General features: G+C 52.2%; 8 protein-coding genes across 9 annotated transcripts; 5 read left to right on the top strand and 3 right to left on the bottom strand.

Annotated features, from left to right (window-relative positions):
• Positions 1-490: 490 nt before the first annotated feature.
• Positions 491-3,784, bottom strand: HMPREF1120_05088 (poly [ADP-ribose] polymerase). The gene is made up of 2 exons (XM_009159249.1): positions 2,106-3,784; positions 491-2,032 (listed from the first exon to the last, which is right to left on the bottom strand). Exons 1-2 carry the CDS (start codon positions 3,420-3,422, stop codon positions 1,217-1,219), a joined length of 2,133 nt encoding a protein of 710 aa, XP_009157497.1. The 5' UTR covers positions 3,423-3,784; the 3' UTR covers positions 491-1,216.
• A 335-nt stretch (positions 3,785-4,119) lies between these two features.
• On the top strand, positions 4,120-6,169 carry HMPREF1120_05089 (uncharacterized protein; the record flags this gene model as incomplete). Its single annotated transcript, XM_009159250.1, has 2 exons — positions 4,120-4,171; positions 4,221-6,169. The coding sequence occupies 2 exons, from the start codon at positions 4,120-4,122 to the stop codon at positions 6,167-6,169; spliced, it is 2,001 nt and encodes a 666-aa protein (XP_009157498.1).
• On the bottom strand, positions 5,503-8,555 carry HMPREF1120_05090 (cytochrome P450). The gene has a single exon (XM_009159251.1). It carries the CDS (start codon positions 7,964-7,966, stop codon positions 6,290-6,292), a length of 1,677 nt encoding a protein of 558 aa, XP_009157499.1. The 5' UTR covers positions 7,967-8,555; the 3' UTR covers positions 5,503-6,289.
• A 489-nt stretch (positions 8,556-9,044) lies between these two features.
• Positions 9,045-10,497, top strand: HMPREF1120_05091 (salicylate hydroxylase; the record flags this gene model as incomplete). Its single annotated transcript, XM_009159252.1, has 2 exons — positions 9,045-9,695; positions 9,805-10,497. 2 exons carry the CDS (start codon positions 9,045-9,047, stop codon positions 10,495-10,497), a joined length of 1,344 nt encoding a protein of 447 aa, XP_009157500.1.
• A 367-nt stretch (positions 10,498-10,864) lies between these two features.
• HMPREF1120_05092 (serine/threonine kinase 16) lies at positions 10,865-13,898 on the top strand. Its single transcript, XM_009159253.1, has 4 exons — positions 10,865-11,831; positions 11,897-12,374; positions 12,426-13,504; positions 13,559-13,898. Exons 1-4 carry the CDS (start codon positions 11,779-11,781, stop codon positions 13,632-13,634), a joined length of 1,686 nt encoding a protein of 561 aa, XP_009157501.1. The 5' UTR covers positions 10,865-11,778; the 3' UTR covers positions 13,635-13,898.
• Position 13,899: 1 nt separating this feature from the next.
• On the top strand, positions 13,900-16,357 carry HMPREF1120_05093. 2 transcript variants are annotated; one of them, XM_009159255.1, is made up of 2 exons: positions 13,900-14,404; positions 14,456-16,357. In XM_009159255.1, exon 2 carries the CDS (start codon positions 14,558-14,560, stop codon positions 15,788-15,790), a length of 1,233 nt encoding a protein of 410 aa, XP_009157503.1. In that variant the 5' UTR covers positions 13,900-14,404; positions 14,456-14,557; the 3' UTR covers positions 15,791-16,357. The 2 variants fall into 2 exon arrangements, with proteins under 2 accessions (XP_009157503.1, XP_009157502.1); XM_009159254.1 differs by having other exon boundaries at positions 13,900-16,357.
• A 406-nt stretch (positions 16,358-16,763) lies between these two features.
• HMPREF1120_05094 (uncharacterized protein) lies at positions 16,764-20,043 on the bottom strand. The gene has a single exon (XM_009159256.1). It carries the CDS (start codon positions 18,317-18,319, stop codon positions 17,792-17,794), a length of 528 nt encoding a protein of 175 aa, XP_009157504.1. The 5' UTR covers positions 18,320-20,043; the 3' UTR covers positions 16,764-17,791.
• Positions 20,044-20,126: 83 nt separating this feature from the next.
• HMPREF1120_05095 (uncharacterized protein) lies at positions 20,127-23,990 on the top strand. Its single transcript, XM_009159257.1, has 4 exons — positions 20,127-20,824; positions 20,878-21,170; positions 21,223-22,281; positions 22,329-23,990. Exons 1-4 carry the CDS (start codon positions 20,598-20,600, stop codon positions 23,666-23,668), a joined length of 2,919 nt encoding a protein of 972 aa, XP_009157505.1. The 5' UTR covers positions 20,127-20,597; the 3' UTR covers positions 23,669-23,990.

Raw genomic sequence — 23,990 nt, forward strand, 5'->3', positions numbered from 1 at the left:
CGCCGCCGCCGTACATGTTGGTCTGGATAGCCGGAACTTGATGCTCTATGGTTAAGATGAAATGGGATGGCGGTGGGATGGATGAATGGATGCTCACATCATGACTCTCAGCGTCACCGTCATTTTTATCCATGAAAGCTGCTGCTCTGCCTCTAACTGCGTCGTCGATCGAAGTAGCTAGCTGGCTCTTGCTTTCTGAATTCGGAGGACATAGTGCGAAGCACTGCAGCCACTGCTGGCTGAACGGGATGGCCCCGACCGGATGAATGGATGGCCGAATCGGATGGTGTATTGTATTTCAGATAAACCAAAAAAAGCTCTGGAAAAGGACAAAGATATTCATCTAGTCCCGAAGTGTCTTGCCTTGTACAAGTACCTACTATCTACCCTGCAATGGAGGGGCTCCTTCCTTGCTTTTCGGCTGTACTGTAGAACAAAAGAACACAATCAATAAATGACAAGCAAAGGGGAATACATAGAATGGAGTTGACGGAGTGAATGAATATATTGCTGAATCATTCTCAAAGGGTATATCAATTCTTAAATCATCATCCTCTTCGATACATACATATACTGTCCGAGACTTCCTTCTAATGAATACTTGCATGGCTAGGAATGGTTATGTTAGAGCCATCGAACGATAAATGATGGAACAAATTGGGGTTTCTCGCTCAGATTCCAAACTTTCAAATTTTACGACGTACAATAAGACCACCAACGAGGGTCAAAAACAGAAAGCAGGAATACAATAGTACCAAAGAGCGGCGGCAGAAGAACAAGAGCAAGCAAAATAGGATCAACGAAACAAACAGGAACAATACGAATTGTGCTGGGAACCAGGAGAGAATAAAAAGGACTTCATGTCACCCATTGACTGTGCTGTTTGTGATGAAAGCTAGCCAGCCAACTTATCCCACCTAGCTCTGAGTGGTGTGCTCGCCGATGATCAAGGTGCTGTGGTCCATGAAGGTGTCTGCTGCTGCCACATCATGACAAGTTTTGGGTTGTTCTCGGGTCTCCATGTGAGCGAGACATTCATTGGTCGAACCATCTCGAGGCCAAGTGAGTCGGCGTGCGTGACCACTCACTGAAGTTAGTCGGACCCAACGCTTCAATGCTGTTGCTGAAGTAGAGAAAAAAAAGACACAGAACAAAGCTCGGGGTGAGTCGTGACTGGAAACATTCGACTGGCTCGGTTGTAACTGCAACGTGGTCGTCAATTAATCCGGACTCGCAGCAGATATCGAAGCTTGATCTGAGCGACGTCGTAGACAATGTACTCGTTGTAAAGCAGCGAGGCGTTGGGTTCAGAAGACGGGCCGGCAGGTTTCGTGACAACATCAGGCATTTTAACACCCTTCAACCCCTGGTGAATGCACGAGGCATCCTTCCAACGCTGCGGCACGGTTCGGCCCATGCCAAAGGTGGAGATACTTCCGGCTTTCTTTGCTCGTTCTCCTGCATCGTAATCAGAGTGGGCTAGTCGCAATGGATCGGCTCCCAGCTCGGCTTCGCAGAGCAGCAACAGTGCGGTGCCGCCACTGTTGGTGTGGAAACAGTAGCCTGCACTCTTGCTACTCATATCCGCCAGATAGACGCCCTTTCCAAACATGTAGCCCGACGACGGTGCTTCCGGTGGTGCAATTCGCAAACCTTGACTGAGAATACCGCCGAAATTGGTGCACCGCGAGCCATGCCACAGGAGACGCCGATCACTCTTTCGACCGAGCTTCGCATACGGTGAGCTATTCAACCGGTCCGCTTCGCCGTCACGCTCGATGCGAAAAACATCCTCGAGTTGATATTTGTAACCGTGAGTGTTACCCACCGAGTGTCTCAAATAGTTCAATATCTCAAGATACTCCATGGTGTTGTTCTTGACAGGCGTCATCTCCCGCAAGCCGAGTTTCTCATATTGTCGATCAATGACGTGGAGTCTCTCCTGCTTGGTGGGCTTGTCGATATTTGCTGCCTTCATGATCTCGTTCGCCAACTGCATGTCTGTCAAGGCTTCCAACAACTCGATCTCGCGCTAGAAGAAATATCGTCAGCCTGCTTACCAGATGGAAAAAGCACAAAAGAGGGAGTTTTTCGGAGTCACTCGCCTTAATGAGACCCAATGTGGATAAAACCGGGACCGATTTGCGACCGACAACGTGTGGGACGAGCGAGAAATACTTGTTGCTTTTCCTCTCGATATCTATGCTGTAGGACAAAGACACAGGAGCCGGATTTGCAATCAGAGTCGCAAGCTCCTTCAAGACCTCATAGCCTTGGAGAAGAGTCTTCTTGCTAAGCTTCCCGAGCGGCATGCGTTTTGAGTCATAATCGAGGTCAACCATGATGCTCTCAAACAGTTTGTTATTGAAGATGAGATTCATCAGACGTTGCACACTCTCTGGCAGCTTGCTCTCGATCTTCGGCACATCCTTGACTTTGTTGGCCCGCTTGGACTGCGGAGTTGGTTGCTGATCGTCATCTTGTTCCTCTTCGTCGTCAGAAGCTTCGTAATTCATCTCGATGTAGGTGTATTTGTGTGGACCCGGAGGCTTATTTCGGTGTTCCCAGACATTGCCGTTTTTCTCTTTGAACTTTTTCTCGAACTCGCGAATGGCATTTGCCAACGTACCGTTCCCAAGCACCCTTGATTGTCCATTGTCGCCGACGCGGCCATAGCGGCAGTGGCAGTGGTATTTATTAGTCTCTGTGTTGACCAATAGCTGCATCCTGTAAAACTTGTTGTTGTTATGGTAAGAATGGGAGTAGGTGAGCGTGGCATCATAAGGGACTCCGTTGTCGCTGACATAAACACGGTGTCCCTCCACATGCTTGCTGTTGAATTTGTCCACAGGGACATTGATCGTTGGTTGTTTAGCAATCGCTGTGTCTTCCTCATCGTCTTCTGCTTCATCACCAATAGTCGGAAATGGAGCCGGAATACAAAGTTTTGCTTTCTTGGTGAGCGCGAGATCCTGTTCATCGTCATCATCATCATCTTGTCGCCGACGCTTCAGAGGTGTGGTTGGGTTCTTGGGGAGCTGAGTGTCTGTATCACTCTCGGCGTCGCCGTCACTATCAGCACCAGCCGGGACAAGGACGTGCCCATCGGTGCTGACAGGTGTCTTTGATTTGAGCGAAGCCACCAGCCAGTCATAACTGACGATGACCACGTCGGTATTGGCCACAGCATCGACGACGCGTTTGAGCTTTCTGTCGTACTGATCTTGACTAGCGACGAAATGAGAGCATAGATCGATCCGAGGGGTGTAGCTGCCACCGCACTCGGCGATGTCGCCCTTTACCTGCTGGACGGTCTTCTCCTCAAGATAGGAATGAACAGTGGGTGAGTAGGAAGCAAAAGTGATAGCAATACCCGACAAGGAAAGGCTGGGAGCCGGGGAGGAGGCTTTCTTGCGAGGCATTTTTGCTAGACAAGATCAGTGGGAGGTTGGGTCAGTAGTAGAGGGACAAGAAGTCTTCAGGAGACTAGCAGAATGCCGGGTGATATATATCCACCTGAGGAATGAAGCAGTACAAGGCAGAGAATCCAAGGCATCAGCTGCGTCTTGCTCGGCAGGTGAACAAGGGAAGCAGAGGGTAGGAGAGGTAGTCGAGGTAAGATCGGCTATCGCTCCCCACAGTGGTGCTACTGGTGGTGGCAGTGTTGGTGGTAGTTGTCTTGAAGCAGCCGATCTAAGCTTGAGGCAGGTCAACAGTTGTACTACTAGTAGTAGGTTGTCACTGATTTGAGTGGTGGATCAGGATGTCTCAAGTGTGCACCAACACTCTCACTGCACACGCTTCAAAACTTGATGAAGCTGTGCTGGTGTCGGCCAAAAGCGGCAACGCGCAAGGCTGCCGACGCGTTAAGCAGCCGAGCCACGAACACGAAAACATGTGACTGCCACGGATACAAAACTCAGGCGTGTATGACGCACTGCCGCCTTTTATTACAACACTGGCAGTCCTGCCTGTGCCACGGCATGAAAATACATGGTAGTTTGCTGTACCTCGCAACAGTAGTACACCACTGGCAGCACAATTAGACAACTGCCTTCCGACAAACTCCACTACCTTGCTACGAAACCTCGCTGAGCAGGAGCGCCCACCGAGGCCACGATGGCCGCAAAGGAACCCGACACCCATCCACTTCTCCGGCGGCCGCTCTATGGTGAGATAGCCCGGTCTCGCTCTGCGTGAACTTTACTGACGTTTGCCAGTCTATGATCTCCCACCCGAACTTCTTCACAGTCTCACCCCAGTCGGCGGAGACCAGCCCAAGGCGGCAGACCCCATTGATACTACTACAGCGCCACGACAACCCGCACCCAACGAGGATGGCATTACATCCTCCACTTCCACCTCATGCGCTTTATGCAGAGTCTCCTTCGACAATGTCCAGGACCAACGACAGCACGTCAAATCCGATTTCCACCGGTACAACCTCAAGCTGAGCATAAAGGGAATGCCGCCAGTGGACGAAAGTACTTTTGTGAGGCTGATCGGGGATTTGGACGAATCACTGTCTGGCTCAGAATCATCTGAAGAGTCGGAGGATGACAACGACGGCGAAGCAGATAGCAAACTCGGAGACACCACTCTGACCGCCCTTCTACGGAGGCAAGCAAAAATATCGGACACCACCACGAAGGATGATGAAGATGTGACGCCGTTGTCCAAAAAGATTGGCTTGGGAAACGCCCCGCTGCTATGGTTGACAAGTCCAAAGACCGGCAGCGATGTCGGGCTAGGAGTGTACAAAGCTATCTTGACCACCCAGGATCAGGAGAAACTGGCGGGGACATCGACGTCGCTGGTGGACATTATCAATGGCAAACAAGTGAAACCCACCTTCGCAAAGGCAAGCGGCGGGAACCCAGGACCAGCAGCAAACGGACACGGGCCTCAATCCTCTTCGCAGGACGATTCTCACTGGTTTCTTTGCATGATTGGTGGCGGCCATTTCGCAGCCATGATTGTCTCACTCGTCCCGGAGCTGAGAAAGGGGCCTGGAGGGGTGGAAGAGCGCCATGCGGTGGTTCGAGCGCACAAGACTTTCCATCGGTATACGACGAGACGAAAACAAGGCGGGGCTCAATCAGCGAACGACAACGCCAAGGGCAATGCACACTCTGCCGGTTCTTCGATACGACGGTACAATGAGATGGCGTTGGAAGCCGATGTCAGGCACGTACTAGCAGAGTGGAAGGACATGATTGACAGTGCGGAATTGCTTTTCATCCGAGCCACGGGGAGCGCGAACAGGAGAACACTGTTTGGACCATACGATGGACAGGTGTTGAGGAGCAACGACAAACGCATTCGCGGATTTCCTTTCAGCACTCGTCGAGCCACGCAAGCCGAGCTTCTCCGGTCCTTCCACGAGCTCACCCGATTAAAGGTGGGAAAGCTTGTCGAACCACCTGCCGAAAAGCAGCCGGTTGAGAAGGCCCCTCCCAAGGAAACGAAAACAAAAGCATCATCAGCACCGAAGCTTAGCAAGGAGGATGAGACAGCTCAATTCCATACTTCTCAACTACAAGCCCTGATCCGCCGGTCAAAGGCGCCAGGTGTATTACTCTATCTGACCAAGAATCAACTGTCACCAAACTTTGCGTTCTTCCCCCCAGGCGAACACCACCACGCACCCACACTCCTACACCTTTCCGCGGCGACTAATTCTCCTGCATTGGTGTTGGCTTTGCTTACGAAAGCAAAGGCGGATCCCACGATCAAAAATGGCGACGGCAAGACGCCATACGAGATTGCGGGCGACACCAAGACGAGAGATGCGTTCCGCATCGCGCGCCACCAACTAGGAGAGAGCGCATGGGACTGGACTCAAGCCCGTGTCCCAGCACCTCTAAGCCAAGAAGAAGCCGACGCAAAGGCGCAACAGGAGAAAGCGGCTTCGGAAGCCGCTGAGGCTCGACGTCGGAAAGCCGAGCTAGAGCAAATTCGGCAGGAGGAAGAACGCCGCAATGTCAACCGTATCGAAAAGAAGGCCGGGGCCGGCAAGACCTTGGCCGCAGCAATCGAGAAAACTGGCGCAGAGAAACGCGAAGAAGAGACCAGAGGCCTGACCCCTGAGATGAAAATGAGGCTGGAGAGAGAAAGGAGAGCCAGGGCTGCCGAGGAGAGAATCAAAAGAATGCAGGGAGCAAGATAGTGGGGTCGGCCAGAATTACGCATTTTCTGCCACCAGACACGATATTATGCACAATGAGGGCTATGCGGCCAGTCTGCCTTGATCGGCACACCAGTCGCAAAACATTTTTTTTGGATCTCTTCAAACCACAATCTCATGCTCCTTGAACAGCGGGAAATACTTCTCCAGGTAGCTCTGGCTTTCGGCAAATGCATCCTGCAGGACCTTTTGGTGTTGCGGGCTTCGCACCTTGATCTCACATTTGAACGGGTTCGGACGAGTATTGAACCCGTCGGTGTAGTCATAGGTGTCGTACACCACGCCTTTGAGGGGCTTGATGTCGAAACACCACAGCACGCGTGACAGCGCGATGTACAAGTTGGCCGACGCCAGATCGGCTCCAGGACAGATACGTCGACCCCATCCGAAGCTGCTGTGGCCGAGTTTGCTGGGGTGTGGCCGGCCCTTCTCCAAAGGCGTGTTGGCTAGATACGAGGCAGGCAGATAGCCCAAGTCGTGCGGGTCCGTGTCCAGAAAGCGCAACGGGTTGAAGTGATCCGGGTTTGGGTAGTAGCTTTCGTGGCGGTTGATTGCCCAGCTGTTTCCCAAGATGTTGGTCCCCTTGGGGATGTAGTAGCCCTGGTACACGTCTGCCTCGGTGGTGGCGTGCGGCGTGCCGCCGAGGACAGCTACGGGCCGCCATCGCAGAGCCTCTTTGCACAATGCCCTGATGTAAGGCAAGGAAGCTTCGTCGCCGAACTCAGGCAGTCTGTTCGGCCCAATGACGGCGTCGAGCTCGGCGTGGGCGGCTGTCAGGACGTCCTGATTGGTGACAATAGCCAGAATTGCCGACGACAGCGTCGACGACGTGGTGTCGGCCCCGGCGCCAAAGACCGAGGACGGTAGACTAGCGAAGTCGCGGTCGCGCAACGATGCAAACGCCGCAGGATCCGCGTCCCGCGCACCAAGCAGCTGCTTGGCAAGGCTATTGGGCAAAGGCGGTGCACCTGGTCTCTTTGCGTTCTCCATGTCCTCACGCACGTAATTCAGCAATTGAGCGTTGGCAGCGGCCTCTTCCATGCCCCAGGATTTTACCTCGCGCTTCCACGGCGCCAAAGCATCCGGCACATGTTTGAGGATTGGGAACGATTCGGCGAGGTAGCGTCCAGGGACATTGACCGCGGCGTTCCAGTGCATGATCTTCATGCGTTGCCGGATGATCGGCGACTGCATGCTGTCAATGCGATGGCCGTAGGCAATGGTAAACACTATGGAAGAGGTGTATCTGTTCAGCGCGTCGTCGAGGTCGTCGGGCACCGGGCCACGCTGGAGTAGTTGATGGCACAGCCGCGTCGCCTCTGCTTCCTGAACCGGCCGGTAATTCAACAAGGCCCGCTGTGTCAGCACGCTGTGCAGCGCTTTCCGCCGCACCGACCAGTCCTTGCCGTACGGTTGGACCAGAATGCTCGACATGTCCCAGAAGATCTCGCCCATGACGACAAACCGCGGCCGTGAGCTGTATTTGTTCGAGCGCTTTTCCAGCAGATCCACGGCCACAATGGGGTCCGAGATGATGACCGTCGGGCGTCGCCCGAACCATACCGTGAAAATGGGGCCGTATGTGCGTGCCCATTCTTCAAACTTGATCCATGGGTATTTCTTGGGCACGTCCAGTCTGTTGCCAATGAATGGCAACGGCCGAGGCCCTGGAGGCATGCGTTTCCATAGGATTATGTCGTGGATCAGCACAGCGAGGACGCCGACCAGGACCGTGGCTGTCACGCCGGACCAGATCAGGAAGGTGTTGGACCAGGCCATGGCTGCAGCGAGCAATTGAAAATAATCTCAATTGGGATATGAAACCCCAACACAAATGCTGAGTTAACGATGAAATGGCGTTCCTTCGGATCCTTTCGCTGCAACGATAATGTCGGACAAAGTTTCAGCGTAGCAGAGAACGATGTGCTTAGGTTCCTCGTGATGTCTCCTGCTCCATGAGAACTCGATAGTATCTAGGGTTGGATATTCAGAAGGGCGGCTTCGGCGATGACTGGAAATGGTCAAGGACTCTTGACCCAGGATGAACTCCCGAACCCCTCCACCGCTTAGGGATTCTTGAACTTGCGCTTACTCGGGCTTTTGCTGGCCGATAACACCCTGCCGCCGTCACATAGTAATCGCCGCTGTCTGGGTGGATAGTACCATTGCGCCTCTGTCTCTCTGTTCGTCCATCTTGTGTTAGCACTCGGCATGCGTACAATGGACCAGCAAGCGGATGCCGATGCGGCTGGTGCTCCGGTTTGCCTTTAGTGGGAGAGACGATCCGCAACTCGTGGGGCAGCGAAGGGTGGGAGAATCGCGGGTCCGGCTACAGCTGCATTTTGCGGAGAGCGGGATTGCGGAGAAGACCCAGTCATTCTTTTGCCAGTTACGGTGTACTGCCACTGCAGCAGTGTGTGGTAGAATATTTACCTAGGCACGACTCAGCTCCATTTTGCTACTCGGCAGTTGAGCAGATGAGAGACTTCGGCCAAACCCCATGGTGATGACATGCTGTACAGTCGTATATCCCGAGCTGGGTCTCTGTAGACAAGCGTATGTCTTTGAATGGACGAATCGACTGCATTGACTTGATCGAGCGCCTGAGCACCAAAGCCGATAGAGAACGTGGAAGATCAGTCCATTTTTGAAACAGGATACTCAGCCAACGGAGATATCTGCCGGTCTCTATTTCTCGCCTCGAAGCAATCTTGAGAAACAACTTTGCCCCAAGGTCAATCGTCCACCTGTCAGTGTCTTGTCCCAAGCGACCCAAAGACATCCCAGCCTTGGGTAGGCCTAGAGGAACAATCTGGGAACGGAAGAGGAAAGCCAACACGGCGATATTGCTTGAAAAATGACAACTTACTCAAGGCTGCCGCCTTCCGGAATCAAGGTGATCATAGTGGGCGCTGGCTTCGCCGGTCTTTGCGCGGCGATTGAATGTGACCGCAAAGGTCATTCTGTGACATTGCTGGAGAAAGTTTCAGAGCTGAAACCTCTGGGAGACATCATCAGCTTCTCATCCAATTCAGGCCACATTTTTGAGCGATGGGAGGGCGTCGTCGACGAACTGGAGCCCATTAGCCACCACAGCGAGGGACTTGATTTCTATGACTGGAAGGGAAACTTTGCTACGAGGCAAATATGGGACGTGGAGAAACAATGGGGGAGGCGGATCAATGGGCATCGAGGCGAAATCCATCTCGTCGTCTTCAAGCATGCCAAAGCCAGGGGTATCGACATCCGGCTTGGCCAACATGTCACGGATTACTTTGAGACCGATACGGAAGCAGGAGTGATTGTCAATGGCGAAAGATTGACGGCTGACTGTGTGATTGCCGCTGAAGGTGTCAAATCGCCAGGCAGGAAGATCGTTTTAGGTTATGAGGACCGTCCGAAGCCGTCGGGCTATGCTGTCTACCGGACCTGGTTTCCTTCTGATGAGCTGGCGAAAAATGAAAGGACGAAACATCTGGTCGTCAACGGAGATTCACATGCCGGTTGGGTAAGTTTGCATATTTGATGATGATTCTGCGTTTCATGATTCGCGTCCTGGGCAATATGATCGTTCTTTCCCGTTGATATTGAAGCACCACTAATTTGTGAGGGCTTAGATTGGCGAAGACAAACATTTTCTTGCAGCATCGATCAAGAACGGCAAAGAGTTCAGCTGGGTGTTGACGCACAAGGACGACGCCGATATTATCGAGGACTGGCAATTCCCCGGGAACAAAGAAGACGTCAAGAAGAATCTGGCCGGATGGGCTCCTGTGGTCCACGACATTGTCGACGCCACTCCGGAAGACCGTCTTGTCGATTACAAGCTGGTCTTCCGGGATCCCTTACCGACTTTCATCTCTCCAAAGGCACGGATTGCGCTGATCGGCGACTCGGCCCACCCTTTTCTGCCGACATCGATCCAAGGCGCCAGCCAGTCTATGGAAGATGGCGTCACGCTGGCAATTACCCTCGAAAAGGCGGGCAAGGATAATGTGCAGCTGGGCATTCGGGCGTACGAGTCAATCCGCTATGACCGTGTCCATCGGGCTCAAAAGACTGGCATCACAACGCGAGAGCAGTGGCACAAGGCTGATTGGGACCAAATCTGGAAGGATCCCACGTCGTTACATCTGAAGCGAGAGGCTTGGTTGCTGGATTTCGACGCGGAAAGTCATGCTTATGAAGTGGTGGATGAGGTGTTGAAAAAACTGAAGCAGGGTGCAACTATTAAGAACAGTGCGGTGGCCGAGCCAGATACCAAGGGGCTCCAGTCTGTGCTGGCTCAGGAGATTGATCAGCTTGCCTGAGCAATGTGGTTCCTCTTTCCTTTCTTCCTCAGATACTACCACTCGTAGTACACTAGCACTGGTATGGCAGAGTCAACCTCAGGCCGGGAAGGAAGATGAGTTGCAGTGCAGTGCCAGTGTCACACTGTAGAGTTGAGTTTCATCTCCACATTGAGTGAGAAGGTATACCAGGTACATTACGATGGCACATAGGTAGTACTACGTATACATTGTAGCTGGTGGCCCACAGGCAGTCAAGGTGTTGCGAAGTTGGCCGTCATACGCGACGCGGGCACTCCACGCGTAACGCGCTTTGTGTCTCCCGGATGAACAGATCAACAAAGTCCCAACCTGTCGACCACCTGTAGTAACAAATTCACAATCCCCCCACAGATCCATTCGGCCTTCAAGCTGAAGCCGAAGCCAGTTCTATGCCGAGTCTTCACGCTTCCGTGAGAGCATTCGACCAAGTTTCCACACACCTCAATTTCTGCGTGCTAACTACCCATGCCGCACTGGATTTGCGCTCGATGTCACCGGAAATTCGCTTTCGCTAGACGTCGCGGCTCTGCGCTCGCCTCTCTCAGCAAAGAATACAGCGGAGGAATTGTTCTTTTACCGTTTTATTCAACTGCCGACGTCTTCCATATATGGCGGCCTCGGATCGAGCACCGTCACAGTAGAAGGTAAGGTTCTAGGCTAGCACCGATCTCGAATCAACTGTTCCTTGCAACCACTGTCACGAGGATGCCGTACGCGCGCCACACACCCCCCATTCCCAAACTGGATACCTGGGGTAGGAGAACCTGGAGCAGGCTGGGATTCTCACATAGCATGATTGTTTAGCATCTGTCTTTGAGGCAACGCTATGAAGCAGCCGTCGTGGTGGGTATACTCCGGAGCCACGGTCCCCGGCCAAGTCAAACATCGTTTACCCAAAAACCCGTGCGAACATCCCGGCTGCGGGCTTTCAGAGGCAAGTCTAGTTGAAACCATGTACAACATTTGAACAATTTCTTTGGCCAGTTTCATCCAGTCCACTTTGATCCACGAATCATGCCTACTGCGGCACGAGCCAGCAGACAGATCTGGCCCCATCTTCATCGTTCTGCATGTTTAAGCCCACAGACTATCGCGGAGAAACGAGCCCCTAGCAGGGTGTGCTTGGTAGTGCCATGCGAAGCCATGATTCAAGAATTAAGCTGAACGTCTGAGATTCAATCTTATATCTAACCAGCGAGAGTCTGCGGCGTTGCTTTTCTCCTCCTAAGCTTGCCAGGTCAAAAGGTTAGCCTTGTGAAGATGCCGTTCGGAATCAAGGACTGCAAGAAACTGGAGGTGGTGCCGGGCACCTCGTACGTTTGGACCCCTACAATGCGTGCCTTACAAGATTCAAACACTTACCTTTGATATTTTGTAGCTTCATGAGCGATCAGGATGACCTGCCACCCGAGTACGCCGAAGTGCCTCGAGAACAGCTAAAGCACGGAAAGGGACGATTTTCCAACATCATTCTCGTCCCACAGCCTTCAGATTCGCCAAATGATCCACTGAACTGGCCTCAATGGCAGAAGGAAATGATCCTGCTCATTGTCGGCCTTTCCGCTGCTGTCGTGGGCGCCTTCGGACCGATGCTGTCTCCAGGTTTCGTGGAAGTCTCGGCCCAGCTTAACATCACTGTGGAAGTGCTGTCCCAGGCCACCGCATGGCTGATTCTTACCATTGGCCTGGCGCTGTTCATCCTAAACCCGCTAGCCAAGATTTACGGAAAGAGGCCGATTTATATCCTGGCCATCTGCATTATGTTCGCCTGCAGCGTCTGGGGAGCTAAAGCCGACAACTATAGCTCGTTCCTTGCAAGTCGAGTCATTTCGGGCATCGGCATGGCCCCTTATGAGGTGAGTACATTTCCTGGTCGAACGTCACATGGTGCTGACGTCCGGTCTCAGGTCTTAGTGCAATGCACGATAGGAGATCTCTACTTCGTGCATGAACGTGCCACTCGAATCGCTGTGTGGAACTTGTTCCTTCTCACCGGCATTGCTGGCGGTGCTCTCGTCAGTGGTTATATCATCGAATACGACGGATACAAGTGGACATTTGGCGTCTGTGCCATCTTTTTCGGCGTCCTCATGATCGGCGTCCTGTTCTTGGTTCCAGAAACATCATTTCGTCGCGATGCCGTCGTCGTCATTCCTGTCCCGGATGCCACAACCAGCGATGAGGAAAAGTCTGGAGCGCAGCATGTCCATATGGCGCTCGCTCATGAACACGATTTGTCTCAGGCCCGCGGAGAGAAGGATAAGCACCTGTCCTACTCCGCCACACGAGGTTCGACGGAGCCCAAATTGACTTACTGGCAGTCGCTGCGGATATTTACTGGACGTTATAGCTACGCCCCCATTTACAAGATCTTCACTCGCCCGGTCATTTTGTTTTTCTACCCAGCAGTCTTATGGGGCTTTTTGATTTATGGGACGACGCTTTCTTGGATTGTCTGTTTCTCAGTGGTAAATGGGGTGATATTCGTTGCACCTCCTTACAACTTTTCAGTGTCACAGGTGGGCCTTATCAGTCTCTCGCCATTTATCTTGACGTTGCTCGGGGAGGTCATTTCGGGTCCCCTGAACGACTGGATTTGTGTCTACCTAACCAAGAAGAACAAGGGCATTTACGAACCAGAGTTCCGCCTGGTGCTGATTGTGGTTGTCATTATCCTCGGCACCGTGGGCTTTTTTGGATTTGGGGCGACTGTCCATTATCAAACACATTGGCTCGGCCCAGTCCTTACTTTCGGCTTCGCCAATATGAGTCTGGCATTCGCATCGACATGTGTTTTCGGCTACGTGATCGACTCTTACCCGAAATTGAACGAGGAGGCATTTGTGGCCATCAACGCCCGCAACCTACTGACATTTGGGCTGACCTATTTTGTCAACAACTGGTTGGCGCAGGACGGGGCTCTCAAGGTCTTCTGCATCCTGGGGGCACTGTTCCTCTTTGTGTGCTTCTTGACATTCCCACTATGGTGAGTACATCGACTGCGGAGAGCTGGAAATGAGATATATTAACATCTGCGCAGGGTGTTCGGAAAGAAGATTCGGTCGTGGACTGGGCGGAACGAGTGGCTGCAGCGGTTTATGAACGATGACTTTTAGGATGGACAAAGCTGGCGGACCTTATGGCATCAGACAGAGGGCCCGGGATCCGCAATAATATATGGAGAGCCCCAGATCCGAGAGTAAAAGTGGATAAAATAATGTGATACAAGCTTGAAGGTGATCTGAGCTGGACCAAGTGGTGCCAGACCAGACCAGACATCGGATCGGTTCCATGTCGTGTAACTCAGCAGTTATTTATTTTTATTGCCTCCAGTAGGTCAAGATGGCTCCACCACTGTACTCGACCTCTGGGACAACTGTCGTTGGTGGGTGTGCTTCAGGCGTGCCATCTATCTCTCCATTTTACAATGCTCTGTGGGCGGCGAACTTTATAGCCAGTTGAGTTCGACTCCGCCCATGTCTGTGAGAGAACATGACATGGTGCATTGAACAACCCGGACTCGCAAGTGAGGCCTTGAGGAGGTACCTATGCACATCCGCCTCTGCGAGATACGCCCACAGCCGACCAGGTCTAGCGTGAGATTCAAACACTGTTGCTGACAACGATAGTCCATCATCGTCACTTTGTCTGTCACGATTGCCATTGCTGTTACTCCCTTTCTGTTTTTGCGCCTGGCACAATTCATCGAGGACATCCTCTTACCTGTGCAAAGGCCCATAAACATGCCCGCCGGAAGATAGCATTCTGACCGGGACATCCGTGGAAACCTCCTCGACCTTCTACCCGCAATCAAGACCCCCGTGCGCTGACCTCGCGAAATCGGCCTCTGTGTCAGCAGGGCTTCCCAGTGACAGATGATAGATCTGTTCGTGCGTCCGTTCTGATACATCCGACATCTTTAACTCAAACTACTCAGACTACACACGAACACTGCGTTATCGTCCCGAGCAGCTGCGACATCCCTCCTCGATTCCATTCTCACGGACTCGTACACTGACAGCCGTGAACCGCCATCGACATGAAGAAGAAGTCGGTGTACGCCAACATCACCCCGATCCCCTCCCACATCCCGCGACAATTGGCGATCGACATGCTCCATAGTCACGGCGAGATCATCGAACTAAACCCGCTGGTTCTTGGTTACAAGCCGGTGCGAGCACCCCAGAATGCTTCGGCGGACGAATACTTTTCCACATGGTACGAGATTACCGAGAGGATACAATACGTCCCCGGGATGGGAAAGATGGGATCCGGCAAGATATCATTCAAAGGAGTGTTCCACGACATGCCATGGGGACTACAGACACACGTGTACGCTCCGCTGGGCGTGGACATCCGCAACAAATGGCAGATTCGAGGCAATCAGCCCGGCGAACCCCCGGAGTCCAGGGAGTTAGGAAGTGGTGCGCCGGCGGATGGACTATATCTGAGAGAAGACATTGAAATCAAATGCAACCCGGCCATGATCTCGTTTGTCAAGAAGGAACTGAAAGCCGCATCAAAAGTCATGGTCGACCGCCTGGTCAAGAAAGCCGAACTGATCGATTCCGGACAGCTCAGTGCGATGATGGAAGATGGCAAACTCAAGACCATAAATCCCGCCGATCGATCACAGACGTTCCAGTCTTCGCCGGCGCAGTCGCATCTCTCCCCAACTCAACCTCAGCATCCCTTACAGCCACCCACCTCTCCGGGCTACCCATACTCCTCTCCCTACTCCCGACAGTCACAGTACGGCAGTGGCGGGAACCACAACTACCCACCACCTCAGGGCCTGGCCATTGAAATGCCCGCCAGCACAGCATACGCGATGTCGCCCGAGCAGTCGTCGCGGCTGCCCTTGCACAACCGCTTCTCCCAAGCCGTATCTGAAATGTCCGCCAACACGCCCTCGCCTAACCAGAACACTTTCCCGCACAACTTGACCAGCAGTAATGCTTCAGATCGGGACAGACAAAGCTACGCGGGCTCCGTCAGTTCGCATCCGAGTTCTCACGATCCCGGCGGAGGTATGGGCATGGCTTCTCCGGGCCTCGACAAGCGATCCTTTGTTGCTGAATTGCCTGCCGGCAATGGATATCTCCAGAACCATTCCCCGAATGTTCCTGTACCACAGCGGTCGCCGGGGCCGCCGACGCCAGACTTTAAGCCTGCTTCATCTCCTGGCTTGAGGCAGCAGCAGCAGCAACAACAACAACAACAACAACAACAATATCGATACAATCCGCAGGACTACGCACGGCTGTCCTGATTTAAGGCGAAGCCCAAAGTGCGAAGGGTATTGTGCACGACATCGTACGAATTTCAATGAAGGATATGATTGAACGGACACTTCCCAGGGACGACTCTACGACTACGAACCGTCTTTGCAGCGAATTTCAACCGGGCCACACGTCTTTGGTTTTATGCATTCTCGCTTTTTGCATTTGACTTCTGCTTAGTTCCACCGATCTTGAGCCTGGCGATCTCGATGGAGAGTCTTCTTCTTTGGATCTTGATGAATGTGCCTACCAGTTAGGTAAATATATACACATATGCATTATATGTATATATACCACACTTGACGCGAGACAAGAGCTCGTGTGGCGGCTCGTCGTTTTCTGGTAATGCTCATTGAACATACCTAGCATAGTATAATCCGTACAGGCATACCCTATGAAGCTACCTACCTAGGTATGGCAATAAGTGACCTCGCTCCATACTAGTGCTTGGTGGATTTAAACAGTACTGTAGGTAGGCAAGGTACTCTTACTGAGCCTGCTCGGTCGGTACCCGGTATGCAGCATGCGGAACCTGGAATAGGAATATCTCCTTTAGCAGTCCTATAATGTAGCACCCAGTCAAACTCTAACACTGTCAATACTACTGCTGTCTCAATGGCAATGGTGATGGGCATGATGGGCATGACGCACACTGGACATAGTGTTGTCCCTCTTCACGACGACGACAACAAGGAGGAGCAGGAAGAAGAAGATGATGATGATGACGACGACGATGCCAGCAGCCAGCTTGCTTGGGGTGGTGGAGCTCAACAATGGATAGGAATCGTGTCGTTCTTCCCATTCGAAGTTCTCCCAAGAATCGATAGTCGGTCGAGTCGAGTTTCAAGGGTCCAGGTCCAGGTCCAGGTTCAGGGTCCAAGATTAGAACAGGGAGTACATTGTACAGTATGCACGGTACATTGTGGGAATAATAGAATCACTGACAGAATCGACTCGCCGAAACTGGGAAGTGCAATAATAATTGTAGGTACCTATGCAATTCTGGTGCCAGTGCCTTGCAATAATAGGGGTAGGCTAGTAGCCCGAGGGGCCCCATACTAGGAGGTGCCAATCCACGCACAGGGGTTGTTCCCTGGTCGCATACCTTATCGAACGACAACTTGGATTTGTTTTACCTTTTTTTTCCTCTATTTGCACTCAGGTACGTCCATACCTACCCTATACTAGTATTTATTTAAGACGATGATGTTGATGATCGGAAAGGGGCTGTGGCTGACACCGACAACCGTTGACGTCGATCTTTGTGGGGAGAGAGGAGAGAAAAGGGAAGTTCCGCCGCGGCCGATGACGGATGATCGGCTTCAAGTTGGGTTTCGAGTTGCTCAGCACTACGTACAGCTCGAGCGTTAGGATAGATAGTACTGGGACTAGTAAAGCCAGTGAACGAATGGTCCCGTCGGCTCTGGAACCAGGAACTGGGACGGGAAATACTTGACCAGAACCTTATTTGACGGTTAGAATGGACCCCGGCCAGTGTTCGTTTCAAGTTTCCAAAAAAAACTGGGAAACGGAGACGAAGGCAGAGACCATCGAATACCTGCAATGATTTCAGAGATTTTTGGTTCGATTCGTCCAGCAAAGGAAAACACATTCAAGTCGCCCTGGTACTTGATGTATACCTGCAGGTAGGTACTGCAGTGCCCAGAAATCATAGGGTGCCAGTACCGGTATCAGTCTGAGCTTGCAGCAATTGCGTCTCGCATATAGAAGTACCAGTACTGCTGTGCTGATATGATTGAGGTGTTCCTGGTCCCTGCAAACTCGGTAGTCGGGGGCCGGGGCGCAAGGTCTTGAAACCGAACAGGGACCCCATTCCATTTCATTTCAGGGCGAAGGGCATACAGCATTGTATCTTCTCAATGCCGGTGTTTACTCCTCGGCGGCTGCGGCTCCACCATCACCATTCACTGCCCTGCAGCACACTGGCCAAACGGTACACTAACACAAGCCGGCCCTGATCGACATGACGCTTACTTGGGGTTCAGTCCTTCCAGAGCAGGTATGATATGGCATGGCACTGCCACTGAGTACAGTGATCTGCAGACCCGAGCCAAGGTACAATGTAGTTGAGAGACATGACGTCCATCACCGCCGAGATTATCCAGGGGCAACAATCGTCTCGTCTTGCCTCGTCGTCGGCGTGGTACAGTAAGTAGAGCCTTGCAGGCACTTTCCGTCATGGGGTTTTTGATTTGATGATGTTGCGCAAATCGGCCGCCGGCGTGAACCTGACTTTGACTCGACCTTGATTTAACAACACCGACGGACTCGACATGGGCATTGCTATGACGATCGTTTTCGGCGGATACCCCAGAGCAAGTGCTGCAATGCCCCGAAGAGGCTGTAGATCCGTCATCGAATGTCTCAAAGCTCAGAATTCTGTTTTCCAAGGGTTGCTTCGGTACCTTACCTTGGTGGTCGCAGATAGGAGAATGGAAAAGAGGTATAAAGCTGTCGATGGTCCGCGACCTGACGGACAATGCTCTTTGACTGTCCATACCCTCGCCAGACAGTAAAGCACCAAGTCAAGTCAATATCAGAGCCTCCCTCAATAAACCCCCTCCAGTCCAGACCACCTTCTTGTGAACAGTCTCGGTCATGCGTTTCTCAACCGTCGTCGTCGCCCTCGCTGCTGGCGCCAGTACGATCGTGGCATCTGCCATTCCAGGCAAGAGTATGCTCGTGGACAGACAGGCCGCTCTGGTCTGCAGCGGAAGCAACAGTCCAGTCTGCTGTGCGACTGATGTGCTCGGCCTTGCTGACCTTGATTGCGCACCTCGTAAGTTCTTGGCTCTTCTGGATGCGAAGTCCGGCCTTTCTTGCTGTGGCATGGGAGAAATGAGGTAACATGTTGTGCTAACTTCTTCGTGCTTCACAGCTCCAACTGAGCCAACAAGCATCGCCAACTTCACTGAGATCTGTGCCGCCATCGGGCAAAGGGCTCGATGCTGCTTGCTGCCTATTGTAAGTCAAACATCGTTACTCCGTTATCTTTGCTTTCGGGTGGGCAGGACACGACGTGGCCAGAGGTCTCAAACCTTGGGTTTGGTGCTGTTGACTGATTTGAATTTTCTCATTACAGCTCGAGCAAGGCCTCATCTGCACTGCTCCATCTTAAACAGAAAATACGGACTCTCCACTATATATGATTGACTGAGGTCAATAACGGGCGTGGGAGAAAGAAAGGTTGTCTGCATTCCAATGCATTGTGTGTTGGGGGAGACCTTGTTCGGCAGGAGTCGAATGTTGTTGTGTGATATTAGTGCTGTTTGGCCTCGAAACTAATGATTCTGCGGATGCAAAATATGAATAAAATCGCACTCAAAGAAGGCTCAACGTATTTGTACATTGAGGTCTGGATGTCCGAGCCTATCTGGTGTTGTTCGTCATTCCCAACGTAGCTGGGGCAACAAATATTTGGGAACGTGAGTGAAAGAAAGTCAGTAATGTATCGTAGAGTCCGGGATGTGGTCTCTCAGTGAAGCTTTTGCCATCCCATGCACCCATAGTATTGGTCATACCTGGGTGTCAGGTTTTCAGGCCTGGGGAGACGCAGTGAGAATCTTGGAGCTCCTGCTAGTGGTTCGATGATACTTCTGATGCCCCGAAGTGCTGATTTTGATAGTATTCTAGTAGATGAGCAAAATCCAGTTTTTTTCCTTACCGCAGACTGTTGTTGTCACACCTGCTTCTGCCTGCAGTGGCAGTTCCATCAACTTCAAGCGCTGTACTTACCGATTGTCGAAAGCATTGCAATGGTCCTTCCAAGCCGGAGATCAAATTCTAGCTGCACTGGCACACCGAGAAGCGAAAGTAAGGCGTCGACTCCAGTACCATGCACGACGTTGAGGCAGCCTCGACACAGCCCAGCCACAGCCAACACTGCCTGAGCAAGAATTGATAATACAACTCTTCTGAAAAGGGCTGCGAGCTCCGGCGAGGCATACAAAGCCTTAAGCATCTGCTCTAGTGCTGTATGCTTGATGAGCGGTCTGATTAGAAACGGGCGCCGATGGACCTCCCCTCGCTCTCGATGCATGCTAACGAACTTGACGAACGACAAGGCTTTGACGCCAGGTAATAACTAAATGGCCATGGCGCAACGGCTCGAGCAATATCGCGATCGATTTGGCGAGCATTGAGTCCATTAGTGCGAGAACAAGGTGATGAAGAGTCGAGGAGAAAATACAATGTTGTACAAGCAATGGGCTGTATATCACCGATTTTCGTTCGTGAGGCTAACAAAAGGAGGAGGGTGTCTCAAGCGCCACAAAGCGCTCTAGTGTACAACTTCGGATGTCTTAATGACAGCCCACGACGGAGCCGCGACGAAGATTGGTGACATTGGCGTCCTGCTCATCCACCCAAGACGCCACAGGAATTGGTGTCTCACCAACAGTCGAGGCTACTGCGCTGTTTGGCCGCCTTATCCAGTCGCCGATCCGCCATCCGAAGTCTCGATTGTCATGGAGCCGCACAACCAGAGCTAAAGAGCTGCCATGCGCGAGCGGGCGTCGCTTGACTCTTTCCAGTCCAACAAAATCCTGCGCGGTCGGCCTGGTCAGCTGGTTCTTATAACTACATGACAGCTCTGAAAGAAACCCCATGAAATTGAACGTTCAGCCTCAAGCCCCTTAGGCCCTATGCTCCACGAGTACAGCTTTTGCGGTGTCTACTTCAGTAGCATCCTAGGTTGATCACTTCCAGATGCTGTTTTTTCAGGCATCCTAGACGTCGAGGCATTGAGAGGCTTCAAGCTTTCAATGAATCCTCTCGATGGACACGACAGATCCGCGCGTCGGCTCTGCACGGGACAATTCCACCAGCCCAGGGCTTTCACGGCAGGTCGCTGGCTCTAATTCATCCTCTCTCAACAGCCTCCTTGCGACACTTGTTCCCGTACTTGTCTGGTCCGCTCTATGCATTATCATCTTCGTGGTGCTGCGGCGCAAGTGTCCGCGGGTCTACGCTCCCCGAGCGTTGTTGAAGAGTCTCGAGCCTCAGTTTGTCCACCCCTCTTCAGCCTACCCTGGCTCCACGACTAACGATCCTGAAGTGAACGAAGCGCTCACCTTCCTAATGGATGGTTCAACTGGATCAAGGAGTTCTACCGGGTTCCTTCATCCTTTGTCCTGAACCATTCGTCCCTGGATGGGTTCCTGATGCTCCGCTTTCTCCGAGTGCTCTCGGTCATATGCGTGGTGGGAATTGCACTATTATGGCCCGTTCTGCTCCCACTGCATGCTACTGGTGGTGCAGGGAACACAGAGCTTGACCGCTTGACCCTGGGAAATGTCGTGAGCGGCAAAAGATTGTATGCCCACGCCCTGTTGGCGTGGGTCTACTTCCGTACGTGAACCCTTGGCATGGGTGTTGGCACTTCTGACAGTTTCTACCACAGCCTTCATTCTTTACATGATCTCTCGAGAATGTGTATACTACATCAATCTCCGTCAAGCCTATCTCCTCTCGCCTTACTATGCGAACCGTCTGTCTTCGCGGACTGTCCTGTACATGAACGTTCCTCGGCAATATCTTGACGAAGATAGGCTTAAATGGGTCCTCGGCAAATCTGTTCGGCGGATATGGATACCACAGAAGACACCGGACTTGGATCGGCTGATAAAGGAGAGAGAGCAGACGGCGCTTCGCCTCGAAAAGGCAGAGTTCACTTTGATCAAAACGGCCAATGCTGCCAGGAGAAAGGCGCTCCAAAAGCAGCAGATTGAGTATGAAAGGGAGCGGTATCATGCGTCGCCTCGGCTTGGACCAATCTCAGACACAACTTCGGGAATCACAGAGCAGAGCTCACCCAACTCCAAGCCAGCCAACATCTCCGAGGCAATTCGCTCGCCTGCCAGCACGCTCTGTGAAACCGAAAAGCCGCTTCCCGACGTCAATGGCTCGGTAGCTTCGCAATGGATCCCACATAGCGCACGACCACACCATCGCCCAATCGCGAATTATGGCAGACGCGTCGATACCATCAAGTGGACTAGAACGCAAATTGGAAAGTTGAATTCCAAAATCGCCCAGGTCCGTCGACAGCAATTGTTCAAAACGCGGAATCTGATGCCTTCTGTATTTGTGGAATTTGAAACAAATACAGATGCGCAGAACGCCTATCAGACCTTGACACACCATCGGCCTCTTCATATGTCCCAGCGGTACCTAGGGGTAAGACCGTTTGAGATTCTGTGGGACTCACTCTCGATGTCATGGTGGGAGAGCATCATCCGCAAGTTCCTGATGATGGCCCTTATCACCGCAATGATTATATTCTGGGCTATTCCGTCTGCCCTCGTCGGGTCGATTTCGAATATTGAATATCTGTCGGAGAAGGTCTTTTTCTTAAAATGGGTCGGTGACCTCCCGGGAGCGATTAAGGGAGTATTGAGCGGTGTCGTACCGGCGCTCGCTCTGTCCTTGCTTATGAGTATCGTTCCCGGTATTCTCAGATGTGCGTTTGAACCCACTTCCAGCGAAGCTGTTGCTGACATTGTCCAGACTGTGCAAAACTTGCTGGTATGCCCACCTTGACCAGAGTCGAACTGTTCACGCAACATGCCTACTTCGCATTCCAGGTTGTGCAAGTCTTCCTGATCACAACCTTGACGTCTGCAGCATCGGCTGCTGTCACGAAATTGCTTGAAGACCCAACAACTGCAAAAGACCTCCTTTCACAAAATCTTCCAAAAGCATCCAACTTCTATCTGTCATATTTTCTCCTCCAAAGCTTAGCGATCGGCTCGACAGCGCTACTTCAGTTTTTCAACCTGTTTAAGTTCCATGTTATTCAGCGGTTTTCCAACCACCCACGGAAAATACACACCAGATGGCACCGTCTACAACGGATCCATTGGGGGACCGTTTTCCCCGTATACAGCAATCTAGGGGTTATCACCATCAGCTATGCCTTGATAGCTCCAGTTATCCTTGGATTTGCGGCCGTCGGGGCCGCATTCCTACATGTCGTCTACCGCTATAACCTCACCTACGTTTACGATTCCGAGATTGATACTAAAGGACTTGTCTATCCTCGAGCCCTGATGCACATGCTGGTGGGTCTGTATTTTGCAGAAGTCTGTATGATCGGGTTGTTCTCCCTGCGAGGCGCCTTTGTCCCTGTCGTCCTAACTGCTGCTCTCCTTGTTGTCACGGTCCTTGTGCACATCTCGCTTCTTGATGCCGTCGGGCCTCTCCTCTGGAGTCTTCCCAAGAGTCTGACTGTGGAGGAGGACGAACATTTGTTGTCGAAACACCCGGAGCAGCAACACGCAAATGCAGCTAACGACCTGGAGGAATGCGGCTTCCCACCAGGTTTTGATACAAGTACGGATGAGCATTACACAGGTGACAGCCGGGCTCTAGAGGGCGCAGATGGAGCAATGAATGCTTTGGGAGGTGGCTTGAAGAAGTGGGCCAAGAAGAAGGTGAAAACAGACTATCCTCTGCTCATCACGACTTGGAATTCGTTTGGATCGTTCTGGATGCGCTGGATCTCCCCGAATCCAGCCGAGAAATCCAACTTCTTCCTCCGCTGGCTTCATCCGGAAGTCTTTTCCGACTACACGGTTTTGCGCCGAATGATACCGCCTGATCTCCCTGATCCGGTATATCCAAAGGAGCTTGAGCCGGACATTTATTATCCGCCCTCATTTATAGCAAAGCCGCCGTGTCTCTGGATTCCTCGCGATCCCGGTGGCATCAGTCGACAGGAGGTAGAGCATACTGCCAAAGTTATTCCGGCCACAGATGAATATGTGAGCATCGACAAGAAAGGTGCCATAACCATCAATCTTGAGGCCACCACCCCAGTCTTTGATACTGAACGACTACGGTATTGAAAAGGCGCAAGAGGAACAAGAACGGGCATGCCGCCGACATATATTGGGGCGGTATTGAAGAGACAAGGCTTTCTGCCCAGAAACATACTAGTGATTGAATGATTATGAATAACATCACGTCCTGGACATGTAAAGGGGCAAACAGTGGCTGTTTCAATCCCTGACCGCAATTGTATATGCTGCTCGTTTGTTTGCACTCCGCCGCATGCGACTCTCGCTGGCCTGATACTCCGCCGTACTCGCGACATAGCGTGCAATGTGCGTAACCAGTTACTCGGGTTGTGTGTAGAACGCGCCGCTTCCACATCAGGAATGTACGCCG

Source organism: Exophiala dermatitidis (genome assembly GCF_000230625.1).
Source record: "Exophiala dermatitidis NIH/UT8656 unplaced genomic scaffold supercont1.4, whole genome shotgun sequence".
Taxonomy (NCBI): Eukaryota; Fungi; Ascomycota; class Eurotiomycetes; order Chaetothyriales; family Herpotrichiellaceae; genus Exophiala; species Exophiala dermatitidis.